A 25807-nucleotide genomic window follows, 5' to 3' on the forward strand; every position below is an offset into this window, starting at 1 on the left:
TGCTCCCCAAAGCTAAGTGAATTTAAGTCTTTTTCACAAAGGAGCAGGGGTATTGAGCAGGTTTCTAGGAGGGACAACCTGAAAGCTTTGACCCACGGACACAGTTTACTGCTGAGGGAGGGGTTTCTCACTGCTGTTTACTGAATGCCGATCACACAGATGTCTACACACCTGACCTGTAGTACCTCAACCCTAAGAGGCAGAGGTTCCAGTGCCCATACTTCACACACTTTCTCAACCTTGGCATGTCCCTGTCTATAACCCCCAGAATCTAGTCTGGGAAGCAGCAAGGGACATCAGTGTGGGCAGGCGTAATGGGTGCTTTACACAGTAAATTCACAGAGTGAACAAGATAGAATCTAGAAAACTCACGATACCTTGTAGGAACAGAATACAGCAACCTACACATGCTTTATTAGCAAAAAGAATAAAACAAGTGCAGCTCAGGAGAAGAGACCAGGTCCCTCCTCTCCCTGCAAAGGCATCATCAGACCGTTCCAGGAAGGGGTGGGTCGGCACACGGGACGCAGAGTGGACCCCAGGGTCTCAAGCTGGTTGGACTCAAACAAAAGTGATCCGTGTCCGGGCAGTATTAACCTGCCAGACGTTTAACTCCTCATACTCATCTAGAGCCGCCTGGAACTGGGCAGGTGTGAAGCCACGGGAGATGCAGCGCTGCTCCGCTTCTGAAAACCGGACACTTCGGCCCTCTGAGACCAACTCCCGGACCGTGGCAAATATCACATCTGCCGGTCTCTGGGTCCTGAAGGGAACAGCATGGCTGTGTAAGGTCAGAGTACAAACAACAGGCAGCACGTCGGGAACACAGGCCAGTGGTACAACTCCAGAGCCAACGTCACGTGACGTACGTGTGGATGCAGAAGCCATAAGGATGAGACGGTCAAGGTGACTCCTGATTTCGTTGTTTAAACCACTCACCTCGCCGTTTGCCCCTTGTCACCCAGAAGCGAGTCCTTGGACATCTCCATTAGCCGTATGGCTTCGTTCACATCTTCCTTCTCTACCATGTCCACCATCCGCAGCCGTGCCTGCGGGAAAGGGGGGGGAGAGATGGAAACGGGAGGGGATGGAACTCGGTCAGGGGACCCCCTCGCTCTAGCTTTCAGCAGGCAGCCCACAGGGCGCGAGCAGAGGCCCCCCCCCCCGCCCCCCCCAGCGTCCGCAGCACGGGGCCGGCACTGTCAGACCGAGACAAGTGCAATGCGCGGGCAGCGTCCAGCAATTGCCCAAGTCTCCGCCTCTCAACGCTGGCCAGTCCCGGGTTCAGCTGTCCTGTGCGGGAGACCAGACCCCGCTGAGCGCCCCCGGGCTCCCCACCACGACAGTGCTCTGTGACAGTGCTGACAGAGCACGGGGAGCTCGGCCAAGAAGGCAATGGCAGAGAGGTCGCGTCCCCGGGGCTCGGGAAGTGCTAGCTCAGCAGTAGGTCGGGTAATCACACTACCTGCACGAACAGCACTTTGGAGCCCCCAGGACTAAGGTCCAAGGTGTACGGACAGAAGTGCGGGTTTCTAGCAAGGATCCAGGACACGGGCAGTGAAGTGAACCCTGCCGGCCCTGCAGGGGGGGCCGGAAGAGCGGGGAGAAGGCCTTTCCCTCCAGGGACGCTGTGCGTGCCCTGCTGGAGCAGCAAGTACCCACAGTGCGGTAGCACGCAGGACCGCTATCTGCACTGTCAGCACTTTAGCACCAGCAGGGCCTGAGTGGGAGGGAGGCGGCCGCGGGGGGAGCAAGCTGCACCGGGTGCCCGGGCAGTCCGAGCGGACCACCCGCTGGCGGAGTGGGACCGCGCACTCACCAGAGCAGTGGACAGCCGCAGGATCGCCAGTAGCGTCCGGGCGGAGGTGTAGGTGGCGTCCTTGCTGGCCCAAGCTTCCCGCCTCATCTCCACGTATGCGGCTGTGATGTAGTCCGCCAGAGACTCTGGCACCGTGGGCTGCTTCTCCCTGCACATGGCTATGTAGCGCCTACGGGAGAGAAGGTTCGCGGGAGAGGAGAGTTTGGCATTTAAGAAAATACTCTGGGGTGGGGAGCAGTTTTAAGCAGGAAGAACAAATTAAATTAACTTGAATGTCACGGATGGGTTTCTGTAAATGGCACGTTCCAAGTTACTCCTAATTTTCCGGAAAAAGGATCTTTATACCAGTAAGACAGATCCACCTATAAAAGATGGTAAAGTCCTTCCCCTGAACCTAAGATGTGACTAAAGGGAGCAGAAATACATTTCATTTACTTCAAGAGAAAAAAAGTGAAAGTGAAGGAGGTTGGGGGATCACCAGGCGATCCACCCTGCGGAGAAAATGGCAACATCAAGTCCACGGAGCAGCATCCAGCTCTGGTCTGAACCTGCCTCAACCCTGAGACGGGCAGGTGGTGGGTGTGAAAGGTTCTGATGCTGGTTCTTCTTGTGAAGCCAGACCTGGGGTGCCCGGACCCCCTGTTCACAGACCCCACAGAGCAGAGCGAGTGGCAGTGAAAAATGACCCAGAATGGAAAGCTCTCCAGGAGACACAGATCAGCCCAAGATGCTGCCACACACGGCTATGGGTCAAGCACACTGGCCTTTCCGCAGCTCTCCTACCTCATCAGCTTCATGTCCAGAGGTTCAAATTGGGCTGGCGGCTGGCGGCTGTGCTGGTGCACATACGTGATGTGCTGGGCCAACCTGGGAAGAGTGGAGGCAGCTAGAAACGTTCCTCTTGGGGCTACACATCCCACACCCTGTCTCGTGACCTGTGTGCCTTAGCTTCGCCATCTTCACAGCGCACGAGGGAGGCTCTCCCAGGAAATCACCAGTGTTTCCGTCCCACCCCTCCATTTCCCTAAATAACTGTGGACTAGTTCCTGCAGTAAGAGGGGAAGGCTCTGGAGTTTCCACAAGCAGGGAATCGGAGGGGGTTTCTGATGTCTTCTCTCTCCCTTCAGATCGTTAGGGCATACGTGTCCTCGAGTGTTGGATTCACTCACCGTAGGTCATTGTCTCGGTCAGGCCGGTCCTGGATCAGCCAGAGAAGGTCGAATCGGGAGAGCAGCGCAGCAGGAAGCTGTATGTTCTGCTCCAGGCTGCGGCGAGGGTTGTAGCGCCCATAGGCAGGATTGGCGGCAGCCAGGATGGAACAGCGGGCATTGAGCGTGGTGAGAATGCCGGCTTTGGCAATGGAAATGGTCTGCTGCTCCATGACCTCGTGGATGGCCGTGCGGTCGGCCTCAGCCATTTTGTCAAACTCGTCGATACAGCACACCCCCTGGTCAGCCAGCACGAGGGCCCCCCCCTCCAAGGTCAGCTCTCCAGTCACGGAGTCCCTCAGCACAGCCGCCGTGAGCCCCACTCCTGAGGAGCCCCGGCCCGTTGTGTACTGGCCTAAATGGCAGGAACAGGAAAAAAAACAGACCCACTGAAGCAGAGGAAAAGAACAACGAAAGAAGCAAGAACAGGGCAGAAATGAGGCCTGCGCCGGGACCAGACCTTCCCGAGGCGGCTGAAGATCCGTGCAGCACCAGCTCCACACCCCCCCCCCCCCCCACCAAGGAGCAGCAGTGTGGTGGTCCCCCCTCCACCCCAGCTGGTACGGGTACTTCTCCTAGGGCCCAATACTCACTGCGGGGCGCCAGGCGATCGATGTAAGACAGAAGCTGAGACTTGGCCACACCTGGGTCCCCCATCAGGCAGATGTTGATGTTGCCTGGCAGGGAGGAAAGCCCCCGGTGAGGCTTGAGTGCAAGCTGCCCAACGACAGAGACCCGTACCTTTGAAATCTGCCCCGACACCCAGCATCCCTTCCCCTCCTCCCTCCCTGCGCCCAGGAGACCAAGCTACAGACTCTTACTCTGTGACACGGAGGTCACAGATCTGATCTGTGTCATGGGACAGCAGCTGACATCCTTCCTCCCTCCTGGCTGCCCCCCTTGTTTCCCCGCTTACCCCTGATCTTCATGCCCCGAGGAGACTGGTCCACCCCTCCCACCAGCAGGAGCAGCAGGGCCTTCTTCACATCTTCATGCCCATAGATCTCCGGGGCGATGGAGGCGGCCAGCTTCTCATAGAAATCTTCCTCTGCACAGAAGTTTATACAGAACATTGGGAGCGGGATGGGGGTGCTGGGAAGGAACCTCTGTTCCCAGGCTTCGTCAGGCCCCTCACCTGCAATTCGCCTCAGCTCCTCCCTGCTCAGCTCTCCGGCCGCAGACTCGTCGTCCTCACTCTTGCTCATCTTCACGACCCGATGAGCTTCCACGTAAGTTTCTGAGAGGAGACCCTTGGGGAGGAGAATGCCAGGGTACGGATGAAGGCCCTTGAACTTGCCTGTTCACGTGACTCCCTCAGGAGTTCCTGACAAAACCCTGTGCTACTTTGCTGTTGACTGTTCTCTCTGCGGAGCAGTGAGGAGGGAGGGAACGAGAAGGAAAGAAGAAGTTTCCTCCTCCTTTCAAACCCCTCACTTACCTGCACCACCTGTCGGAACCCAGAGCGCAGGATCGGCAAGAAGATGCCAGTGACACTGACGTGGTCCCCAGGCTGGGCGATCCTCGTGTTCTCTCCTTCTACCAGCACTGTGATGCTACGGGGAATGTTCCCCACAGGCACTTGGTCACTCTACAAGGGAGAAGGCGCACAGGCGGGAGAAAGGGACACGAAGTCGATGAGGACCTCACCTTCCCTGCCCAGGCCTCCCACCTCCCGATTCTCAGCCTCAGATGCGCCAACAGGAAAAGAGAGCCAGAGATCGTTTTTACCCCTTCTTTACTCCACCAGTAAGTTCCAGTTAAACCTCCCTCCTGCTCTAAGGAACTTCTCGGTTTCAGCCTCTTTTGTTTTTCTTGCTTTCTTTCACTCTGTACGTGACTGCAGAATTCGAGTGGACACCCAGTCTCCACCTTCCCTGGGCCACATACCCCAAACTCACATGTTCCTGCATCTTTATCTCCTGGAATTTGATGAATTTGGAGCCACGTGTCTGCAGATATAGCCGTCCTCCTGAGCGGTTGGTCTGGCACTCCTGGCTGGGACACATGATCAGGGGCATGAAAGTAGGGGACTGGATCTGGGATAGGAGAAAGGAAACACCAAAGGAAACCAGTCACATGAATCACACTTCCTCTTCGTGGCACGTACCACAAACTGCTCAGAGTGCCTTGACCTATCCCAAGTCAGTAACCATAGGCACCAAGAACACAAAATGGATGGAAAGACCACTGGGTACCAAAAAGAGAATGAAAGGTGAATATGCAGTCGTGTCTCACAACCGACGCGATGACAGGTTAACACCGATAGACAAAATGAGTTCTTAGGGAAACTGCTAACAATACATGTGTTCCTATTCTTTTCTCCACACATACCGGCTGGTAGGTCTCTGCCCCACACTGGTCACAAGTGTAAGTGGCCACCACCATTCTGGGTTTGACTTCGGAGACACGAGTGACGATTCCACGCACAGTTACCAATTTCCCCACAGAGTCAGCCCGTACTTCCCGTATCACGCGAGGCTTGTTACTGCTTGGCCCTTGAAAGTACAGCTCACTAGGAGAAGAAAACCGTAGTTATTCAAGTCCCAGAGAACAAATTCCCACACCCTTCCCCACTGAGACCACTCACAATCTGCGCATGAGCTCAGGAGGGTACTGGTTCTGCGGGCTTCGGGCTGCCCCAGGGTCCCGGCTCCGCTGCTCCATCATCAGCCGGTGTTCAATGTAAACATCCAGGACGTCTTTATTAGTCACCTAAAGACAGAAAACGACGAATGGCAGAACGAGGAAAAGGAAAGATCGTAAAGGGCACCAGGCAGAAATTAACTGCCCTATTTCTGCCAGCTCAAAAAACACCAGTATCTGAGAAGCTTCCCAAAAGCAACCCGTTTCTCGCTTTGCATTTTCCTGCAACCACTCACCTCTCTCTCCTTGTACTGAGGAAGCAGCTCTTGCACAGCATCAGCAAAGAGCCTTGCGTAGCGCCTGGCATTCTCACAAATGGAGTCCACCAACTCAGGGTCGTCCTCGGCTACATCATCTAGGTCTATGTACATTGCCACTTGTTCCCGATGAGCCAGTCGAACCTGGGGCAAGGAAGAGACAACAGAGCCATGTTTCCCATGCTCAGCAGTGCCCACCACCCACAGGAGAGAGGAACAAAGCAACACTTACTTCTTAGCCTCCAAACTTCTAAAACATCTTAATCATCGTGCACGTAGACTTAAATTCACTTACCAGACGTTAGATAGAATGCTAAATGCGTCACTCACTTCTACGCTTGCTGAAACAAACCAGGCCCCCTCTTAACAGCTCCTCGAGCCACCACCCAATTCCTCCACTTCATCTTAGACTCACCAGTTGGTTCCCGTACTTGAATTGCTTCTTGCCAAATTCATCATCCTGGTAAAACTCTTGCAGGAACTTTTTAACCTTTTCTGTAAGGAAAATGTAAAATCATGATAATCTGTCTCAGATACTTTACCCAAGCTCCCTTGATGTGGATCTAAAGAACTCACTCTCTTTACAAAATATATGAATTTGTCAGTTTACCTAAAAATCTAAGTAAGTCTACTTAGTTCTCCCGGAGTAGGGCAGAACTCCTTTTAACAAGTCTGTTTTTACCTAGGGAAGAAGGGGCCCCTGGCAGTTACGAACATTACCCAAAAACCTCCCCCGAGGGGAATTCCAGTTTCTGCCTTAAAAAAATCTCAGTACCCTTTTCCAAAAGCTTCCCACACACTCAGATCTCAAGGTTCCCCACTTCTCTTCCTTGCGCACGATTCTCCCTTTCCTTTCGGCCTCCTAAATATCTCCACCAAGCCCGTCCTCCACCCCACCCCCTCTCCCGCCACTGCTTCCGCTCTTAGTAAACAAAGAAGCACATGGGCCCAGATGCAGCCGCCTCACAGCCCGGGATTCTTCCGCCAAGGCGGGATCCCGCCCGGCAATTGGCCTGCCTGTCCCGGGCCACTCCGTCCCACCCCACCACCTCCTCTCTTGGCCTCCCGCTAAACCCCCCGATTCCAGGCACGCCCCCACCCTGAGCAGCTCTCTCCAAGGCCGCCGCGCGGAAGGACACTGTTTACACACGACACTCCCTCCAGCAACGTCGCGCAACTTCCGCCCGCCTTCACTTCCGCTTGGAGGTTGGCCTGAAATGGCCAATAGCGGCGCTCAGTGGCCCGGGCCTGCCCGCCCTCGGGGCTTCGGAGCGTCTCCCGAGAACGCGGGCACTCCGAACGCCTAAGGGCGCAGACGGAAGCGGACCCGGGTGTCCGTCCCTGCGGCGAAAGGCCCCTGCACAGGGTCTCCTGAGGTCCCGGTCTCTCCTGGGCGCGACTCTCCCCCTATGGAGCCCCGAGTCGGGCTGTCTGTCGCCCCCGGCCCCACGACCCCCACTCCTTCCCCAGACACGATAACCGGCTCTTCTCCGAACTAGGAGGCTCGCGCGCCTCCCAGGCACCTTCTGCCTTGACCCCGCCGCCTCCCGAACCTGCCTTTGGCCTCGCGCGCCGAGCCCAGCCCCCCAGGACTCCAGCCCACACAAACAGGTGTTGGCCGGGAGGCTTTCCGCGTAGGACGCTCCCCCCAGACTGGCATACCCTCACCTTTCTCGAGCACATAGTCCTTAACTGCCATCGCCCGTGCGGCAGCAGTTGGCAGGTTCAAAGATCTCACTCCCGGGACAGCAGAAAACGTACGCGCGGCGGGCTGCTGCGGACCAACCGAAATTGGCGCGAAACGTCGCCCCTCACGTGACCGGCGCCGCCGCGTGCGGGCCTATCAAAGAGGAGGCTCTTTGCCCCTCCCACTCACCGCCGGCCCCAGCCTCGGCCAATCACCCGGCGAGCCTGGGCTGAGTGACAGGGAAGAGGCTCCTGCACCGGGACGGAAAGGCGGGGCGGACGCCGGTTTCCCGCGGTCTGAGGTGGCGCGGGAGGAGAATTGCTCTTAAAGGGCCAGCGTACGCTCGTTCTTTTGTTCCGGGGCCGCAGGGCGGGGCAGGCCCAACTTTCGTTGTCTCCCTGCCTACTCTCCAGAGCCGCCATGATCTCCCAGTTCTTCATTCTTTCCTCCAAAGGGGACCCGCTCATCTACAAGGATTGTATCCTTGACCTACGGGGCAGGAGGGGGGGCCCTGGGTGGGAGTGGTGCCCCGGGGCCTGACTGTATCGCTGGCTCCTTAGCTGTTCTTCCACCCGGTCAGTCCGCGGGGACAGTGGTGGTCGGGATGTGGCCGAGCTCTTCTACCGGAAGCTGACGGGACTGCCCGGAGATGAGTCCCCGGTTGTCATGGTAACCAGTGGCGGGGAGTGGGGGATGCGCCTGGCGGGCAGGGGGCGGGTGGGGAGGGCGCCTCCTTCCTCCCAGGGCTCTTTCCCTGAGAGCTTCCGCTTGGGGGGTACGTTACGCCAAATAATGTGAATTCAAGTTTATCAAGAGCTAACAATGCACCAGGCACAGGCTCCTCTCACGTCCCAATCCCCCCGCAACTCCGGGGTGGGTACTATTGGTTACCTCCCCTGACATGTCAGGAAGCTGGACCCCAGGGGGGATGCCCAGGGTTCTCAAGGCACACTGCTAGGAAGTCTCACGGGCCCTTAATCACAGCTCTCTTCCTAATGCTTCTTCCCCACCTCTGCCTCAGCACCACGATGACCGTCATTTTATTCACATCAGACACAGCGGCCTCTATTTGGTGGCCACGACTTCAGAGAACATTTCTCCCTTCAGCCTCCTAGAGCTGCTCTCCCGGTGAGGAAGGCAGGGCTGGGCACCTGGGCGCGGGGATCTGACAGGAGGGGCATATGCACACTCCGACTCGTTTTCTCAGGTTGGCCACTCTCCTGGGCGATTACTGTGGCTCCTTGGGCGAGGGGACCATCTCCCGCAACGTGGCTCTTGTCTATGAGCTCCTGGATGAAGTGCTGGTAAGGGCCAAGCATTTCCCTCACTGCACCCCATTCCTTGCAGATATGCACTGTGGGTGGGAGGCTAAGTCCATTCATTTCCACCCCTTCCCTCCACTGACCTCCCACAGGCTGTCCTTCCTCTGCCCACAGGACTATGGCTACGTGCAGACCACATCCACAGAGATGCTGAGAAACTTCATCCAGACAGAGGCTGTGGTCAGCAAGCCCTTCAGTCTCTTTGACCTCAGCAGTGTTGGCTTGGTCAGTCGAGGGAAAGAGGAGGAGGAGGGGTGGTGGGTAGTGTCAGACCTGAAGATTGCTTGCTTTGGGTGCTTTACAGTTTGGGGCTGAGACGCAGCAGAGCAAAGTGGCCCCCAGCAGTGCAGCCAGCCGCCCTGTCCTGTCCAGCCGCTCTGACCAGGTGAGATGCATCAGACCCTCTGAGTTTTTCCTGGAACACCGGAGAACGAGATCCTGGTGTTCCCAGACGTGGACAATCCCTTCCCTTCCCCATGTCCCCACCCCAGGGCCCTAGCTTCCACTGGCCTGTCCTTTCTGCCTATGCACTTTACAACACAGGTCACTCAGCCTCCAAATCCCCTCTCTTCTTCAGAGCCAAAAGAATGAAGTGTTTTTGGATGTGGTCGAGAGGCTGTCTGTACTGATAGCATCTAACGTGAGTTTGGGCCCCCGGCCCTAGAGCAGAGGATAAACGGCTTTTGGGAAATGTATGGGGTCGGGGGCCGGGTGTCACCTCGGGACATTGATCTCTCCGTTCTTCTCAGGGCTCGCTGCTGAAGGTAGACGTGCAGGGAGAGATCCGGCTCAAGAGCTTTCTTCCCAGTGGCTCTGGTGAGAAGTCTGCAGGCTTAGCCCAGGGTGGGGTTTGGAACGGACTCCTTGGTGGTATGTGAATGTTGGTATCTGGTGGCCTTTTCTGTTCTTTTCTGTGACAGAGATGCGCATTGGCCTGACAGAAGAGTTTTGTGTGGGGAAGTCAGAACTGAGAGGTGAGAAGAAAAGGGGTCCTTCTCTCCTAGGTACAGGTTGCCACCAAAAGTTTCATGGAACAGAGATGGGTTTTCCCCCAGCTACCACCTTGCTGCTCTTCTCACCCACAACCTGGGTTAGGAGAGGACACTTTCTTTCCCTCCAGGTTACGGCCCAGGAATCCGGGTGGATGAGGTCTCATTTCACAGCTCAGTGCTCCTTGAGGAGTTTGAGTCTCATCGAATCCTCCGCTTGCAGCCCCCTCAGGGCGAGGTCAGGATTGGGCTGGCCTAGCACTTTCCATCCTCCGTTGGGAAGGGAGGCAAGTTCAGGTGTGAGGAGACCAAACTGACCTCCATTCCTGTCTGGTCTCAGCTGACTGTGATGCGGTACCAACTCTCAGACGACCTCCCCTCCCCACTCCCCTTCCGGCTCTTTCCCTCTGTGCAGTGGGACCGAGGCTCAGGCAGGTAAGACCGTTTTTCTCTTCTAGAACTTTCCCGAAGTCCAAGCTAATACACATCTGTTCCCAAAGCGCATTGTGGAGGAGGGATGGTAATAGGTACAAGTCAGAAAAAGGCACCCTCCCCCCTATGCAGACTCAGCCCTTAGTGGAGTTGGGCTGGATATCATCCCTTCTCTCTTCTGCTTGGGGGCATGACTGACCTACGCAGCAGCCCTGCATGGGGGTCCCGGGTGGGGATGGTGAGAGGCCAGTGAGTAACAGAACCATCCTTTTCACCCAGGCTCCAGGTTTACCTGAAGTTACGATGCGACCTGCCCCCGAAGAGGTACGAGTGGGGGGTTAGCCAGGCCTCGTTCAGTATCGTGGGGCAGGACACAGGGCCCAAATACCTGTTGCTTCACCGTTCGGATGCGTCCGTCAGCTTCGGAATCCCATTCAGTTAGAGACAGGAAGGCTGGGAAAGGGGGTGGGTGTAACACCTGTGCTAGTGGCGTTATTGAAGAGGGGGGACGAGTCACTGCCTTCCCGGGGCTGACTCTGTTCCTCTCTTCTTGGCAGCCAAGCTCTCAACGTCAGGCTGCACCTTCCCCTGCCGCGAGGGGTGATTAGGTTAGTGTTGCAGCCGCAGGGCCCGGGAGGTTTTGCCAGCTTCCCCAGGGTGACAGGGTGGTGGCAGGGAGGGTGGGACCAGCCTGTCCCAGGAAGGCAGGCTGAGCGCAGCGCCTGTCATCCCCAAACTTCAGCCTGTCTCAGGAGCTGAGCGGCCCTGAACAGAAGGCAGAGCTCGGGGATGGAGCCCTCCACTGGGACCTGCCTCGGGTGCAAGGCGGCTCCCAGCTGTCAGGCCTTTTCCAGGTACGAGCTGCCGACTCCCTGAGACCCTCTCTTCCAGCTGCATGTTTAGCCCCAACCACCCCTCCTCATGCACTGGACCTGAGCCCCATGCCCTCCCTCCTCTGTGCCCTCAGCACCCTTCCCTGGCCTCTGTCCCTCACAGATGGATGTTCCAGGTCTCCCTGGGCCTTCTGGCCAAGGACCCTCCACCACGGCCCCTCCGCTGGGGCTGGGCCCCGCCAGCCTCTCTTTTGAACTTCCCCGGCACACATGCTCTGGCCTCCAGGTGCGCTTCCTCAGGCTGGCGTTCAGACCCTGCGGCAATGCCAACCCCCACAAGTGGGTGCGACATCTGAGCCACAGTGATGCCTACGTCATCCGGATCTGAGGCTCCCCAGACGAGGATGCGGGCAGCAAAGGCAGTAGTCTGTGGAACCAGAGAAGGACGATACTGTCTTTTCCACCCTTCCAGACCATGGTCATGGACCTGGATGAAATGTCCTGAGTCCTGAGAGTCCAGGAGACCAGTCCTAGTTGACATATTTGACCTTCCTGTGGTACCTGACACAGGAAAGGCCGGGGTGGATCAGAATTTACAAATCAAACTTTTATTCTGAGGAACTGGCTGTACAATATCTAAAAGTAACATGGAAGAAGCAAACCATTACTTCCACCTAGCGTGTGTGTGTGTGTGTGTGTGTGAGAGAGAGAGAGAGAGAGAGAGAGAGAGAGAGGGAGAGAGAGGGAATCGGGGAGAGAAGAAGGTTGGCAGATGTGTGACAGCATTAAGGCGCAGGCTGAGGGGAGCCAGAGCCAGGGGGCTGGGAGCCGTTAGTTTTTGGAGTCCCTGGAGCTGGAGGGGGGCTATCCCCAGCTTCCTGTTTCCCCCCACAGAGGGCACTGCCCCCAAGCGGGGAGGGGGCTGAGGATGGGGCAGGAGCTGGAGAAGGATGGGAGGTGGGGCCTCCTTTGCCCTCCCCTGTAGGAGGAAGAGAGACCACGATGTACTTCTGGACGCTGCCCGGACCAGAGGGAGCAGTGCTAGGGGGTGCGGTGGTGGCAGTAGAGACCAGCTTGACGATGGGCTGCACGCTGGGGACCGTGGTGGTGACGGGAGAGGTAGTGGTGGAGCCTGAGCCAGGGGCTGAGGTGCTGAGGGACAGGACCTGGGGGGAGAAAGGAGAGGCACTGCCTGGGGGAGAATTCACCTGTTCCGGCAGAAGAGTTGACGATTCATTCACCTGCTCAGGTGCCTGTAGGCCTGAGACCCGAGCTCAGGATGAGCAGCTATGCCTTATGGCCTCCGTGAATTGCTCCTTCCTGCTCCTGTCTTTAGGCCCAGGGGGGACTGGGCTCTACTCTGGGGCCCCCCCAGGGTACTTGGAGGTAACCCTGGTCGTGCTCCGCACCCTCCCCAGTCCCACCTGAGTCCCAGTACCTGTTGAGTGGATGAGGCGCTGGAGGATGAGGACATGACAATAAACTTGGTTGGAGGAGGGGAAGGCTGAGGCGGGGCAGCAGCTCGCGCAGACACCAAGGTCTGCACAGGCAGTGCAATGGAGCCAGGGACCTTCAGCAAGCCAGGGGTCCGAGGGCCAGGCTGAGGGGCCTGGGAGAGGGTCAGCGTGGGCCGGGGCTGCACAAAGAAGAGGCAGGAAGGAAATGTGAAAAGGAGGGGCACTTATTGCTGCTCCTCAGAGGGTCTCCCTTGGGTTGAAGAATCATCCACTAAGGGGACTCAGACCCCCCAAGTCTCACTCAGAGGGCCCTGTGTTTTACAAAAGCAAGCGTGTGTCTGTGAGTCCCCCACCCTGAAGGGAACCATGGCCCTGTCCCCCCTGCTTGCCCCCTTCCCACGTGTTTCCTCACCAGACCCCTCTTCCCCCCAGTCCCTGACCTGAGTGATGGTCAGAGTGGTCCTGTTGACCTGCTGAGCCTGCAGAGCAGCCTGGGCCCGGGCCTTGACAACATGAGAGCAGAGGAGGGGCCCGAGGGACCCAAATTCTGCCCGATAGGCATCTTGATTGTCAGGTGGTAGGCGCAGCTTTGCCAGAACAGGGGCACAGTGTTTCTGCAGAGAAAGCAAAGAAAAACAAGGTAGGTGGAGGGCTGGGACACTCAGGAAGTGACAAGGAAGGGGTGAGAAAGGAAACTGCCCATTACTCCAGTGCGTTGTGTTGCAGGCCAGGCTGCTGGGCTGGCAGTGTGTGTGAGGAACCCCAGGCATCACCAGTGTGGATGGGGAAACTTGCTGAAAACACTTGTGATTTCTAAGGGGTGGCTGGTCCACAGGGGGATGCCCTGCATGGAATGCAGCACAGTGATGGGGAAGCCTCGGGGGCGGTCCAGTCTAAGCAGGGTCACAGGCTGACAGTTAAGGTCTCTTATTTCTTACTTAACCTCTTGCCTTTGTCTCTCCATCTGCACAACAGTATTGGGCTCAGAACACATGAGGCAAATGCAATGAGTGAATAAAAGACAACAGCTGTTTACTGATTGTCGTGCCTGTGTGTGTGGGGGGGGGGGAGTGGCGGGGGGAAGGATTGGGGGGAGGGCAGGGACAGGGGTTCTAGTCACCAGGAGGAGGCTCTGCACATGGTCAGCTCCAATGCGGTCAATGTTGCTCAGCACGGGGCCGTCCAGGACACCGCGGATCCGCTCCCCTTCCTGCTGCAGCCGTGGCAGAATCAGAGTCTTAATCACCTGTTGGAAAGGAAGGGGACAAGCCAGGGCCCTCGGGTCACCACAGGGCCTTGCAGGTGGGGCCCTTGCCCACTAGGACCCACGATGCCTCCTTTCTTGCAGTGTTCCCCGCGCCGGGGGCCTCACATCGTGTCCGAGCTCTGCCAGGCCTGCGATGGAGCCATACCGCGTAGTCCATGGAGTCTTCTCGTCCACCCAGCTCTGCAAGGGGAAGGAAGATATAATGGGGAAAGGGGCCCGAGAGGCTAATTGTTAAGGAATAAGTCTCGCGAACACACTTATGTTGTAGATTGTCACAACACTACAGATGTGGCCCAGGTGCCAGTCCCTGTCCGTCTCCCGCATCTTTCCACTGTCACTTCCTCTAGCCACGCCGAACCGCCTCTGGTGTGGGTGAAGCTCTTTGCCCTGGTCACCACCCTGGGGTGGAGATGCAAGATCGTCTACACTCCTCATTTTTGCTCACCTTGGTGAAGGTCTTGGTGATCCGGGACTGGATGTTGTTGGTGGTCGTGCTGAAATGCTTGCAGATCTGGGCCACGAGGCGGGCAGCAAAGTCCCGGAGTGCCCAGTGATTGTCCACATCTGGCCGCAGGCACAGCTGTCTGCTTACGATGCAGGTCATCACAGCTGGAATCAACTCATGGACCTAAGGGAGAAGTGGCAAGTTGGCCAATTCTGAGGATGGCTTCCTGTTGGTGGCAACCAGGTGCCCCGACCCCAGGCTGAAAGGTGGGTGGGCAGGGCCGCTCACGTATTTTTCTAGATACAGCGTGGGGTTGTCCATCAGCGCCTTCACCATGCGCATCAGGTAGATGAGCAGGGCCAGGTTGTTCTGCACCACATTCACACGGACCTGCCGGAAGGGGAAGTGACAGGGCAGTGAGACCCTCCGATGAGCTCCCCCCGCTGCCTCCTCACCGCCCGGAACCTCATCCTGGGTCCCGCCCTTCTGCCTCCTCTCACCCCCTCCGAGATGAAGGTGCTGAATCGCGGCAGCATCTGATAGAGCCCTGGGTCCGTTGCAATGCTCTGCAGCGCCTCCTGCAGTGGGGAGGGAGCCAGTGACGCGGAGGGGCAGAGATGGGGAGGGATTCCTGGAACTCCAGAGAGAAGGAATGCCCCAGGCGGGGAGAAGCAGGTCGGCAGGGCCTCACCGCTCTCTTGGCCTCACAGGAGCCCACACACGCTTCAGTGATCTCCTTGTAGTACAGCTGCTGCTCCACGGACAGCTCGTGGATACTTCGGGGCTTCAGTCGCAAAGGGGCCCCCTCCAGCAGGGGTGGCGCCTTCTTCTCTTTCCCTGTGTGAATTGCCAAGACAGGTTTGAACACGAAGGCTCCAGAAGAGGCCTAGAGCCGGACAAACCTTTGCTCCCTGCCCGGTGAGACCCAGGACCTGGCTCCTCTCAGGTTTCCTGATCCTTTCCAGGGCTCTCCAGCCATAGGTGTCACCCCCTGCCCTGCCCTCAGCCACCTCACAAATCGCCATCTGGCAGGAGCACCGAGGGGCCCAGCCTAGCAATACTGACCTTTGCCGTCGGCTGGAGCAGCCCCTTGACCTTTGCCTTTCAAGGGTCCATCTTCCTCCTGGCCTGGCTTTGCTGACTTCAGGGGTTCTGTGGCCTCAGCCTTCTGCTGCTCTTTGGGAGCTGGTGGGAAAGCCGTCACAGCAGGAGTGACGAGAGTGGCAGGGGATATAAAGGAAGGAGAGGGGACATGAGATAGAGAGGGGTGGGCCTTGGGCACAGATGAGGTTACCTGGGGGTGGGTTCTCAGGTATAGCTGGCTGGCAGCCTTCAATGCTCAGCCAATGAGCTGTGAGGAAAGAAGGTGTCAAGTTGAACGGCTGGACATGGACACTAGGGAGTCACTCCATACCAGGGATGTGCTTTCCGTCCTGTCCCCACTTCCTGCAACTCCCTAGCGATCTCACGCTGAGGGCTTCTTCACTTGTGAGCCTCCTCAACCCCTTTTCCTCCTCCCCGCCACCCTGCGATCCCTGCCCCAACCTTTGAGGCAGACATCCAGGGGCACCCGGGGCAGAGGGGTATTGATGATGTCGCTCAGATCAACCTCCTTCTCCTCGTAGAAGTAAAGCTCCCGGCCCCCACCAGAGGCAAAACGAAAAGGAATGAACTCCTGGGCGTGGAAGCCATAGAGTGGCTGGATCAGGAGAGAGAGAGAGAGAGAGAGAGAGAGAGAGAAAGAGACATTGAGATGAGAAGGGAGCCCAAGGAGGCATGACTGAAGGCAAATGCAGTGTCAGGGAAGACGGGTCTCACCATCTTGCCCCCCACCAACCCTGCCAACCTCAGTCCCGCGTGTCTCAATCACCTCGACATTCTTTAGCTTCAGCGCGTAATCGATGTCACTGGTGGTTAGCTTCTGCCGCTTCCCCATGTGCATGAACTTCAAGGCATCCTGGGGGTGGGAGAACAAACATCAACTCAAGAGCCTGAGGAAGAAGGGGGCCTGGGCAGCATTCTTAACACAACGAAGGGCTGGGTGGAGCAGTTGGGGTACCTGTGCAATCTCCTTGATGCGGTAGCTGACCTCGTCTGTCAGCAGCTGGCAGGTCTCCTCCTGGATCTGAGCGATGCCCATGGACTCGGCCACCACTTTCATCGACTCCGAAGGCAGCACGGTATTGCTGAGCTTCAGCTTCTTCTCCTCAGCCATTCTGGAGCCTCTCTCTCCCTCCCCCAAAGAGTGATACCCCAGGGTGGAAAGATGGGAGACCTGGCAGGGGTATGGGGTGGGCAGAAATAAAAAATAAACGTGTCCATCTCCGTGTAATTAGTATTGGGTGTAAGAGAAGCAGGTAGTGATCTGACCCGGTTCAACAAAATGTACTGAGCTCTGATTCTGTGCCAGGTGCCATGCAAGTGAGATATACGAGAACAGACGTGTCTTCAATTTAAATCCTGGCCCTAGATTACTTAGCTGGGTTATTTGGGCAAGTTACTTACATCCTCCCAGCTTTGGGTTTCTTCCCAATGCAGGGCTTGAACTCACAGCCCTGAGATCAAGACCTGAGATGAGGGGTGCCTGGGTGGCTAGTCAGTTGAGCATATGACTCTTGATTTCCACTCAGGTCATGATCTCTTAGTTTATGAGATTAAGCCCTGTGTCAGGCTCCATGCTGGGTGCAGAGCATGCTTAAAATTCTCTCTCTCCCTCTGCCTGTCTCACCTCTTTCTCTCTCTCTCAAAATGAATAAACATCAAAAAAAAAGAAGAAAGAAAAAAGAAGAAGAAGAAGAAGAAGAAGAAGAAGAAGAAGAAGAAGGAGAAGAAGAAGGAGGAGAAGAAGAAGGAGAAGAAGAAGGAGGAGAAGAAGAAGGAGGAGAAGAAGGAGGAGAAGAAGAAGAAGGGGGAGAAGGAGGAGAAGGGGGAGAAGGGGGAGAAGGGGGAGAAGGGGGAGAAGGGGGAGAAGGGGGAGGGGGAGGGGGAGAAGGAAAAAGGAAGAAGGAAGAAGGAAGAAGGAAGAAGAAGAAGACGACGACCTGAGCTGAGATCAAGAGTCAGACACTTGGGGCGCCTGGGTGTCTTGGTTGGTAGTGTCTGACTCTTGATTTTGGCTTAGGTCATGACCTCATGGCTTGTGGGTTCAAGCCCTGTGTAGGGCTCTGTTCTGACAGTGTGGAGCCTGCTTGGGATTCTCTCTCTCTCCCTCTTTCAAAAAAAAAACAAAAACAAAAAAAGAGTCAGATGCTTAACCAACTGAGCCACCCAGCACCCCAATGATCGCAAACTGCCTGACAATCATACCACACCTCAGTGCACTCAGTCCCCCTCTGTCCTACATGATACCACCTCTCCTCCGCACTTTACGCCATTAGAAGAGACCCCCATAGACTCCCACTGCATCCACCAACCTAACGGCACTGGCGCCCACATCTTCTGCCTTCCTGCCTGTTACCGTAGAGAAGTCATTTGTGCCCCTTGCTAACTCCAACACTGCTTCCGTCTCCCTGCATCACCACCACATTTTCAACCTACTTGGTCGATGGTTCCCATCAGCCTCCCAAATGCACTTATTTCTCCCTTCTCAAGAAAACAAGACAGTCGTCTATCCATACAACAGACTAGTATCGAGCCTGAAAAAGGAAGGTGATTCTGACACATGCTACAACATGGGTGAACCTTGAGGACACTATGCAGAGTGAAATAAGGGAGCCAGAAAAGGGCAAACAGTGTTATGATTCCACTTTTATGAGGTTCTTAGTGGAGTCAAATTCATAGACTCAGCAGAATGGGGTTGCTGTGGCTAGGGGAGGGAAGAATGGGGAGTTAGTGTATAATGACAGAGCTTCGGTTTTACAACATGAAGAGTTCTGGAGATGGATGGTGTGACAGTTGTAGAACATCATGAATGTATTTAATCCCGCTAAAGTGTACACTTGAAATGGTTTCAGATGGTGAGCTTTGTGTTATGTGTATTTCACCACAATTAAAAATTTTAAATGTTAATTTGGGGTGCCTGGGTGGTGGTTAAGCATCCAACTTTGGCTCAGGTCATGACCTCACAGTTCTCAAGTTCGAGCCCCCCATCAGGCTCTGTGCTGACAGCTCAGAGCCTGGAGCCTGCTTTGGATTCTGTGTCTCCCTCTCTTTCTGCCCCTCTCCTGCTCACGCTCTCATTCTCTCTCAAAAACAAAAACATTTTAAAAATTTTTAAAAAAAATGTTACTTTTCATTCCACTTTCTCTAGAAGAGCCCCATGTTTCGGCTCCTCCTTGCAACCAAACTCCCTGAAAGAATTATCCTAACTGTTTCTACTTCCTTTCCTTTCTTGCACCTACTCCAATCAAGCTTTTGACCCCACCAGGTCCCTGAAACAGCTCAAGGTCGCCGATGACTCCACACTGTGGAATCCAAGGTCCACTCTCTGTCATCATCAGACTTGACCTGCTGGCAGCATCTACTATAGCTAGACTACTCCCTCCTGAAGACACTCTTCACTGCACTGCACACTACCTTCTCCTGGCTTCCTCCTATCTCACTGGCCACCCCACCCCCCTCGGTTTCCTTGACAAGTTCTTCCTCTTCTCATCTTAAAAAAATACATATGTAAAACTGCCTAATGCTGGAGCGTCCTGGGCTCAGTCTTTGGTCTTCTTCTGTAGCTACACTTAATTTCTTTGGTAATGTCAACTACCCTCAATTTTCAGTATTGCTTACAGGCGGATGATGGCCAAATTTCTATCCCCAGCCCAGGGCGGTCTTCCTAACACCAGTGTTGCATATCAAACTGTCGACTTAAATCTCTTCTACAGCTGATCTCCTGATCTCTCGCTCCCCACCAGGTCCAGCCTGTTTTCTTCATCTTCATGGCAATGCCATCTATCCAGGCACTCACTCTTTATGTGAGCCCTCACATCAAATCAGTTGGGTGATCCAACCGGACTCCTCCACTCCCAACGGCATGCCCAAGTCACCACCATATCTCGCCTGGCTAATTCCAATAGTCTCCTGACAAGGGCTTCCTGCCTCCACCCTTGCTCCCCACATCTCTTCCTAACACAGCAGCCAGACTGATTCTGTCAAAACATAAATCAGACTGGGTCATTTTTTTGTCAAAACACTGGAATGGCTCCACCTTTACTCTATAGTAAAATCCAAAATCCTAATTATAGTCTATAAGGCCCTTCATAATTTGCCCTCACTCCAATCACATCTCTGATGTTTTCCTTCCTTCTTCCATCTTGATCCAGCCTCATTCTCCTCCTGCTGTTCAAACCTCACAGGCAAGCTCTTGCCTTTTGGCCTTTGCTCTTTTCCTTCTGCCTTGAATGCTCTTCCCCAGATGTTAGCTTGGCTGCCTAGTCCCATCACCCTATTTAATACCACACTCCAACCCCACTCTGCTCTTTTTTCCCCCACGGAAAAATTTAACATCTGCTAATATACACTGTATCATTTCTAATTGTTTACCACCACCACTACCTTCCCTTTGTGTTCACTGATGTATTCCAAGACCCCGGACTGGTGCCGGAGACACTGTACTCAGTAAATACTTGCTGAATAAATTAATGAAGTGTAGGGCTTAGAGATGTAGGGGCTCAGTGAATACATGGCACCACTATTCTCTTGATGAACAAGATATAGGTCCAAGTTTGGAACCTGCTTTGTGGCCAAAAGGAGAGTGGCTCGCTTGGAGTTAGCATTAGGAAGACTAAGGTCAAAGTGTTTAGGACTGACGGTGAGGTACTGATGGGGGCGTTCTGGAGGGGTGAGCACGGGGGCGAAAGAGAATTTGGTCTCCGCCTCCACTTTTAAGTCGTACGTTCATGGAAAACATTTATTCAACACATACTCTGTGCCCGGCACTGGGTAAACAAGACGCTGTCGTGTCCCGGGTCAATGGCGAACTCTTACTAATCCTTCAATACCCTCCGTACCCTCTGCCAGTAAACAGCTCACGAAACACACTACGGCCTCAGGAGCCCCTCAGGTCAGTGGAGTCGGCAGGAAAGCTTCACAGAAGATGGTTAACATGAGCTAGACTTGGGTAGTGGCTTCCCCGGCAAGGAAGCGAGTCGAAGGTCCCCAGGCAACGGGTACAGCGCGAAAGAAGGCGCTGAGAGCCCACCTCATCCCCCCAACATCCCCCAATGCAAACATACACGTACGGAGTCCCCCCGCACGGACACACAACCCACCGCCCTCCTCCCGGTTCCCACATGGGCCCTTCAAAGGGCCTAGTCCCGGGTAGCACTCAGACCCTTCCCCGCCAGCCGAACGCCCCACGCATTAAAAGTCTCTCACCGCCGCCAAAGCGCCGCTCACCCGGCGCTCGGCGCCATGTTCGCCCCGCCCCCTCCCGGGAGCAGGTCCTGGTAGAGACGGAGAGCAAGTCGCTGCCCCTTCCCCGAGCCGGAATGAGTCTCCTAGGCTCACGGCCTGAAGTGGTATAAAAAACGGGTTTCTCTGTCTACGTGTAAGGAGCACATACTCCTACTGCAATTAACTTCAGTTTATTCCTTCACTACCCGGCGGCCAGGACCCCAAGAGGCGCCACAAAACCGAGGCGGGACAGCCAGGAGCGCTATGAGGCTCCACCTCCTTTCCGGCCGGGACTGCGCGTGCGCCTCGCAAGCCAGGCTGGCTAGAAGTTCCCGCTGACACCGCCTCGAAATTTAAAGGGCCCGCTGCCTTCACGAAGTTGGTTTGAAGGCAAGGGGTTGTTGGTTTGGAGAGCACTTTGTCATGGGATCCGTGCGGTTGGGAATGTTGCTTTTCATTTTGGCTGCGTACGGCGCTTGGGTTGGGACGTCGAAGGAGGACGATGACACAGAACGCTTGCCCAGCAAATGCGAAGGTATCTGATGGGAGTAGCTAGCCCCTATTCGCATCCCTCTGCCCATCTCTTTAGTCTGGGCCGAACCAAATGGACCGTGATGGGTGGGTCACTAGATCTCTTTGAAGACCTCAGGGAGAGTCTGGCTGAATTTGAAGGGGGTCAAAGGAGGGAACGTAGAGCGCTACCCCACAACTATGGCACTACAATTCCCATAGGACATCCAGAGGGAGCCCGCTTTTTCTTAGTAGCGTAGCCCCAGTGATTTGTGGGAATTGTAGTTCAGAGATCGTGCCCAGGATCGCCCACTTTACTGAGCATCTGAAGTGTGTTTCCCCCATGTCACTAAACCTAAGTCTGGGGAACCTGCAGGAGCTGGGTATGAGGCTCATACCTTTTGGCCATCCTCTGCTCCACCCTTTCAGAGACGCTCTCAAATTACAGGCCCCACGCTCTCCCGGGGCAGGTTTGGAGGTAAGGAAATAAGCCCTTGAAGCTCATAAAGGAGAGAGGAGGCCACATAAGTGGAGGAGGTTCCCTGTAGGTGTAAGGGTTTGCAGAGGATGTATACTTATGGATTTTACTGTGAACAGCATCTTATATGGCTGCACCACAGCGGTGGGGGACGTGTGCAGCTGAGAAGGGACACTTAAGAGCTGGGCCATTGAGTGCCGTGGTTTCCTAGTTTGTTGCTTTCCTGACTTTAATTTCTTCCCTGGATTCTTTTTCCCTTCACCTCACTCCACACTGAATTTCATTATCAGTATTCTGCATGACCTGGACCTAACCTCTCCTTCATTTGTGTCCCTGCTTTTCTCCCCACGCCTGTCATTTTTCTACACACAGACCTGGTCATGTCAGTCCTTGCTGTAACATCTCTGCAGGCCTCCTGCTGTGGTCGGAATACAGCCATTTTTGACAGTCTCTGTTGTATGGTCCCCACCTCTCTTACATTTCGGTACCTCAACTCCCTTCCTCAAAGTGCCCATGCTTCAGCCTCGCTGAACTTCTCACCTGTCACCGAGCCTGCCTTATCCTCTTGCACCTCTGTGCCTTAGCACACTGTTTTTCGTTTTGCCTGGAATAACCCTCCCTTCTGCATTTGGTTCTTCAAGGCCCAGTTCAGATGTCAATTCCTTTGGAAGCCTTCTTCCTTTTCTGTCACCTCCCACTATATTGTTAAGCCCGTGGAGGAAAGGAGAGTACCTGTCTCTGAGGTCCTAGCGTAGTGTCTGGAACATTTTAGGCACTTTTGTTACCTGCCCTGTGTTTAGTTTGCGTGGCACTTCTGTATAGGCCACTCCCTTTTTTTGGGACCCACTTCATGCCAGGCCAGGTGCTATTTGCTGGAAGACAGTGGTGGAACATACACAACGCTCATCCTGAAGGAAATCACAAGCCGGTAGGAAGTCAACACATGACAATTTCATGAATTTTGCATTTCCTAATGAGATTAAATCTCTTGTTAACCTCTAGTGCAGGGCCCATCACAGCACACTGTCATCATTTTATTTGTCCCCAACTGCATCAGCAATGTCTTGTGGATGGGGTCATGGGTCTTATTGCTATGTTGCTGTTGTACATATAGGAGCTCAATAAATAACTGCAGAATAAAAGCAAACACATACAGTGCTCACTATATGCCAGGCACTACCCTAGGGGCTTTATGTAGATTGATCTATTTAATCCTCACAACCCCCCTCCACAGGCGGTTCTATTATATTATTATCTCCATTTTAGAGATGAAGAAGCCAGGGCACAGTGGAATTGTCACATAGCTATTAAGTGGCTGAGTCAGTATTCTAACCATGCCAGTCTGGCTCCACAGTCTGCACTTGTAACCGTCACGTTCTGCTGCTTTTGCTCATCTACAGAATGAGTTGCTGGTATGTTTGTTTGTCTTTCACATCCTTTTGGACATCTAGTGTGTAAGCTGCTAAGCCTGGAGCTACAGGAAGAGCTCAGTCGCACTGGCCGATCTCAAGAGGTGCTGGAGCTGGGGCAGGTGCTGGACACGGGCAAGAGGAAGAGACATGTCCCTTACAGTGTTTCGTGAGTTCTTTTTGGTGCTCCCTTACCTTCCAACCCCTGAGGGAGCCCTGGGAGTGCCTACAGCATCCAAGGAGTCTTTGTTTCCCCTCTTCCCACAGAGAGACAAGGCTGGAAGAGGCCTTGGAGAATTTGTGTGAGCGGATCCTGGATTACAGTGTTCATGCTGAGCGCAAGGGCTCACTGAGATATGCCAAGGTCAGACCCTTCCCTAGGGCAGCATTCCACTTTTCAGAAACAACAATGGATATCCCCTGGGGCCCATCTCCCTCCAGCTCTGGAGAGTGTCACCACCCCATTGTTAGACTCCCTCATCTCACCCTCATGGAGCTCACCCCTGGGTCTCCAGTAATTGACGGTGCTGATATGGCAGAAAGGGGAAAAAAGAGGTGGGGCAGGGGGCTCGGCTGATTCTAGATTCCTATCTTTCAGGGTCAGAGTCAGACCATGGTAACACTGAAAGGTCTGGTGCAGAAGGGGGTGAAGGTGGATCTGGGGATCCCTCTGGAGCTGTGGGACGAGCCCAGCATGGAAGTCACATTCCTCAAGAAGCAGGTAGGATGGGGTAATGCACTGCCAGGGCAAGAGAAGGGAGCCTGAGGGGAGAGCTAGATCCTAGGGAGGTCCACCTCTGAGCAGAGAGAAGGGGGCAGAGTGAGGACTCTATCATTGATTGAAGTGGGCCCAGGAGCATATCAAGGAGTAATAGTAGAGGCTAATAATATCTACTACCACTTACTGAGCACCTACTATGTGTCAGATTCAGGCTCCCATACTTTCCAGCTGTTGCCTCATTTTCCTCTCAAAGCACCCTCACACGGTAGGTACTATTACCATTTCCCATTTTATAGGCAAGAAGCCTGAGACATAGAGTTTAATAGTCTACTTGGTAGAACAGGTACTAGTAAATGTTTGATGAATGAATGAGGACCACACAGCTAGTAAGCAGAGTTTAGCCTCCTGGCTACCTGCCTCTTCAAGGTGGGGTGGGCAGAAAGGGAGTGAAGAATAGAGAGGAGGTTTCCAAAGCCCCGCAGAGCATAGTTCCTTCTGACCCATTTGATCAGTGTGAGACGATGCTGGAGGAGTTTGAAGATGTTGTGGGAGACTGGTACTTCCACCATCAGGAGCAGCCCCTACAGCATTTTCTCTGTGAAGGTCATGTGCTCCCCGCTGCTGAAACTGGTAAGTGTGTGGGGCTGGCCCCCTTCCTGCCAGACCACAACCTCCCCTCCCCCCCAGGACTAATACCTACATTGTTTTCTATCACCTAACCTAGCGTGTCTACAGGAAACTTGGACTGGAAAGGAAAAGATCACAGATGGGCAAGAGAAGACAGAAGAGGAGGAGGAGCGAGATCAGGAGGAAGAGGAAGGGATGACTCACACACCAGGGCACCCCAAGCGTGACCCAGAGGATCTTTGACCCCTGCTTTTGTTTGAGTCCTCAGGAGGGGCAGGGGTCCTGGAGAAGAACCCTCTGAAGTCTGAGCGATCCCTTCCCTGACCCACATAAGGGTTTGTGTGTATGTGCGAGGGATCCCACCCCAAGGCTCGTAACTGTTCTCTCCTATCTGGTCTCAGGCAGGATCCTGGTGGTGCAGCATGGCATGGCTACGGGGACAAGGTGGGAGCAGTAGGTGGAAGGCCTGCCCCAACAGATCAGCCCTCTGCCTGCCATCTAGCCCCTTAACTGTCACGTGTGGGGGGGGACAGTATTGAAGGCTTTCCCCTTTAAATATCTCTCCTACTCCCCACCCCACCCAGAGGTCAATGAAGGCATTGGAGCTCTGGGCCTTAGGAAAGTCACTTGGCCCCTCGGGGGTCTGTTTTTAGACCCTTCCGAGGAAGAAGCCAGCGCGGACATTCTCTACGACCTATACACACGCTGCCTGCATCTAGGAGGCTACAAGCCAACAAATTTAACACGATGGGGACACTGTATCAGGATGGGGTGATGTTGATAAGTGGGGTAGATATTTGGTCTACTTCATATTAATTTCACCGAGGGCCCACCATGGGATTTCACAGGTGCCAAATTTTCTATATCGCTAGTAAATTTTTTAAAAATACCAGCTGGGCCTGTAGTTTCAAACAACTGACCTGCAAACAACATAGCTAGCCGATATAGCAGCGCCCACAGAATAAGCCGTTGGTGGCCGTCTGTTAGAAGCTAGTAGCGTTTTGTAATTTGCAGTTCAGGGAGACTAGCAGGGGTCCCCGGCTGATAATTACTTAGGCTAGGATCTGTGCGGCCCCTCTCGGCGCCTGCGGGAGAATACCCTGGAATTCAAAATCAGCGTGCGGGAGCGCGCGTCGGCCACCATACTCTGGGCTTACGGGAGCTCGCTGGGGACAAAATCCCTCACGCTTTTCCGAGGGCCAGTGTCCCCACGGAGAGGCAAGAATTAAGAGAAGCGGTGAAACTAAGTTCAAGACAGGGAACGGCTCCGGTTAGAATGAGGGGAATAAGGATATGCTTAGGGGAGTGATGGGTGGGGACCTACCGCATAGGAGCGTGGCGACGGCCGAAGACACTGTGAGACTGGCAGGCGAGCTCAC

The 25807-nt window shown here is 54.8% G+C and overlaps 4 protein-coding genes across 11 annotated transcripts; 2 read left to right on the forward strand and 2 right to left on the reverse strand.

Annotated features, from left to right (window-relative positions):
- Positions 1–392: 392 nt before the first annotated feature.
- On the reverse strand, positions 393–7742 carry MCM7 (minichromosome maintenance complex component 7). 7 transcript variants are annotated; one of them, XM_042972453.1, is made up of 16 exons: positions 7027–7296; positions 6343–6422; positions 6223–6268; positions 5907–6071; positions 5615–5739; positions 5359–5539; positions 4926–5063; positions 4466–4615; positions 4163–4277; positions 3944–4075; positions 3621–3704; positions 2989–3382; positions 2603–2686; positions 1820–1988; positions 940–1049; positions 393–763 (listed from the first exon to the last, which is right to left on the reverse strand). In XM_042972453.1, the coding sequence occupies exons 4-16, from the start codon at positions 6039–6041 to the stop codon at positions 562–564; spliced, it is 2019 nt and encodes a 672-aa protein (XP_042828387.1). In that variant the 5' UTR covers positions 6042–6071; positions 6223–6268; positions 6343–6422; positions 7027–7296; the 3' UTR covers positions 393–561. The 7 variants fall into 7 exon arrangements, with proteins under 7 accessions (XP_042828387.1, XP_042828388.1, XP_042828389.1 ...); XM_042972454.1 differs by having other exon boundaries at positions 6160–6268; XM_042972455.1 differs by lacking the exon at positions 7027–7296 and adding an exon at positions 6703–6961.
- A 111-nt stretch (positions 7743–7853) lies between these two features.
- AP4M1 (adaptor related protein complex 4 subunit mu 1) lies at positions 7854–11863 on the forward strand. Its single transcript, XM_042972458.1, has 15 exons — positions 7854–8092; positions 8195–8283; positions 8636–8742; positions 8822–8918; positions 9051–9161; positions 9241–9321; positions 9514–9576; positions 9686–9752; positions 9857–9910; positions 10057–10163; positions 10266–10360; positions 10637–10681; positions 10915–10965; positions 11100–11211; positions 11354–11863. Exons 1-15 carry the CDS (start codon positions 8035–8037, stop codon positions 11576–11578), a joined length of 1362 nt encoding a protein of 453 aa, XP_042828392.1. The 5' UTR covers positions 7854–8034; the 3' UTR covers positions 11579–11863.
- TAF6 (TATA-box binding protein associated factor 6) lies at positions 11783–25802 on the reverse strand. 2 transcript variants are annotated; one of them, XM_042972456.1, is made up of 15 exons: positions 25753–25802; positions 16419–16634; positions 16230–16316; positions 15905–16058; positions 15654–15710; positions 15425–15544; positions 15051–15196; positions 14860–14937; positions 14648–14749; positions 14360–14542; positions 14020–14094; positions 13768–13893; positions 13088–13261; positions 12629–12826; positions 11783–12356 (listed from the first exon to the last, which is right to left on the reverse strand). In XM_042972456.1, the coding sequence occupies exons 2-15, from the start codon at positions 16572–16574 to the stop codon at positions 11976–11978; spliced, it is 2037 nt and encodes a 678-aa protein (XP_042828390.1). In that variant the 5' UTR covers positions 16575–16634; positions 25753–25802; the 3' UTR covers positions 11783–11975. The 2 variants fall into 2 exon arrangements, with proteins under 2 accessions (XP_042828390.1, XP_042828391.1); XM_042972457.1 differs by lacking the exon at positions 25753–25802 and adding an exon at positions 20666–20828.
- Positions 20935–25758, forward strand: CNPY4 (canopy FGF signaling regulator 4). The gene is made up of 6 exons (XM_007073962.2): positions 20935–21218; positions 23123–23249; positions 23348–23444; positions 23679–23801; positions 24314–24431; positions 24526–25758. Exons 1-6 carry the CDS (start codon positions 21107–21109, stop codon positions 24669–24671), a joined length of 723 nt encoding a protein of 240 aa, XP_007074024.2. The 5' UTR covers positions 20935–21106; the 3' UTR covers positions 24672–25758.
- Positions 25803–25807: the final 5 nt, after the last annotated feature.

This window comes from Panthera tigris, chromosome E3 (genome assembly GCF_018350195.1).
Source record: "Panthera tigris isolate Pti1 chromosome E3, P.tigris_Pti1_mat1.1, whole genome shotgun sequence".
NCBI classification, from domain to species: Eukaryota; Metazoa; Chordata; class Mammalia; order Carnivora; family Felidae; genus Panthera; species Panthera tigris.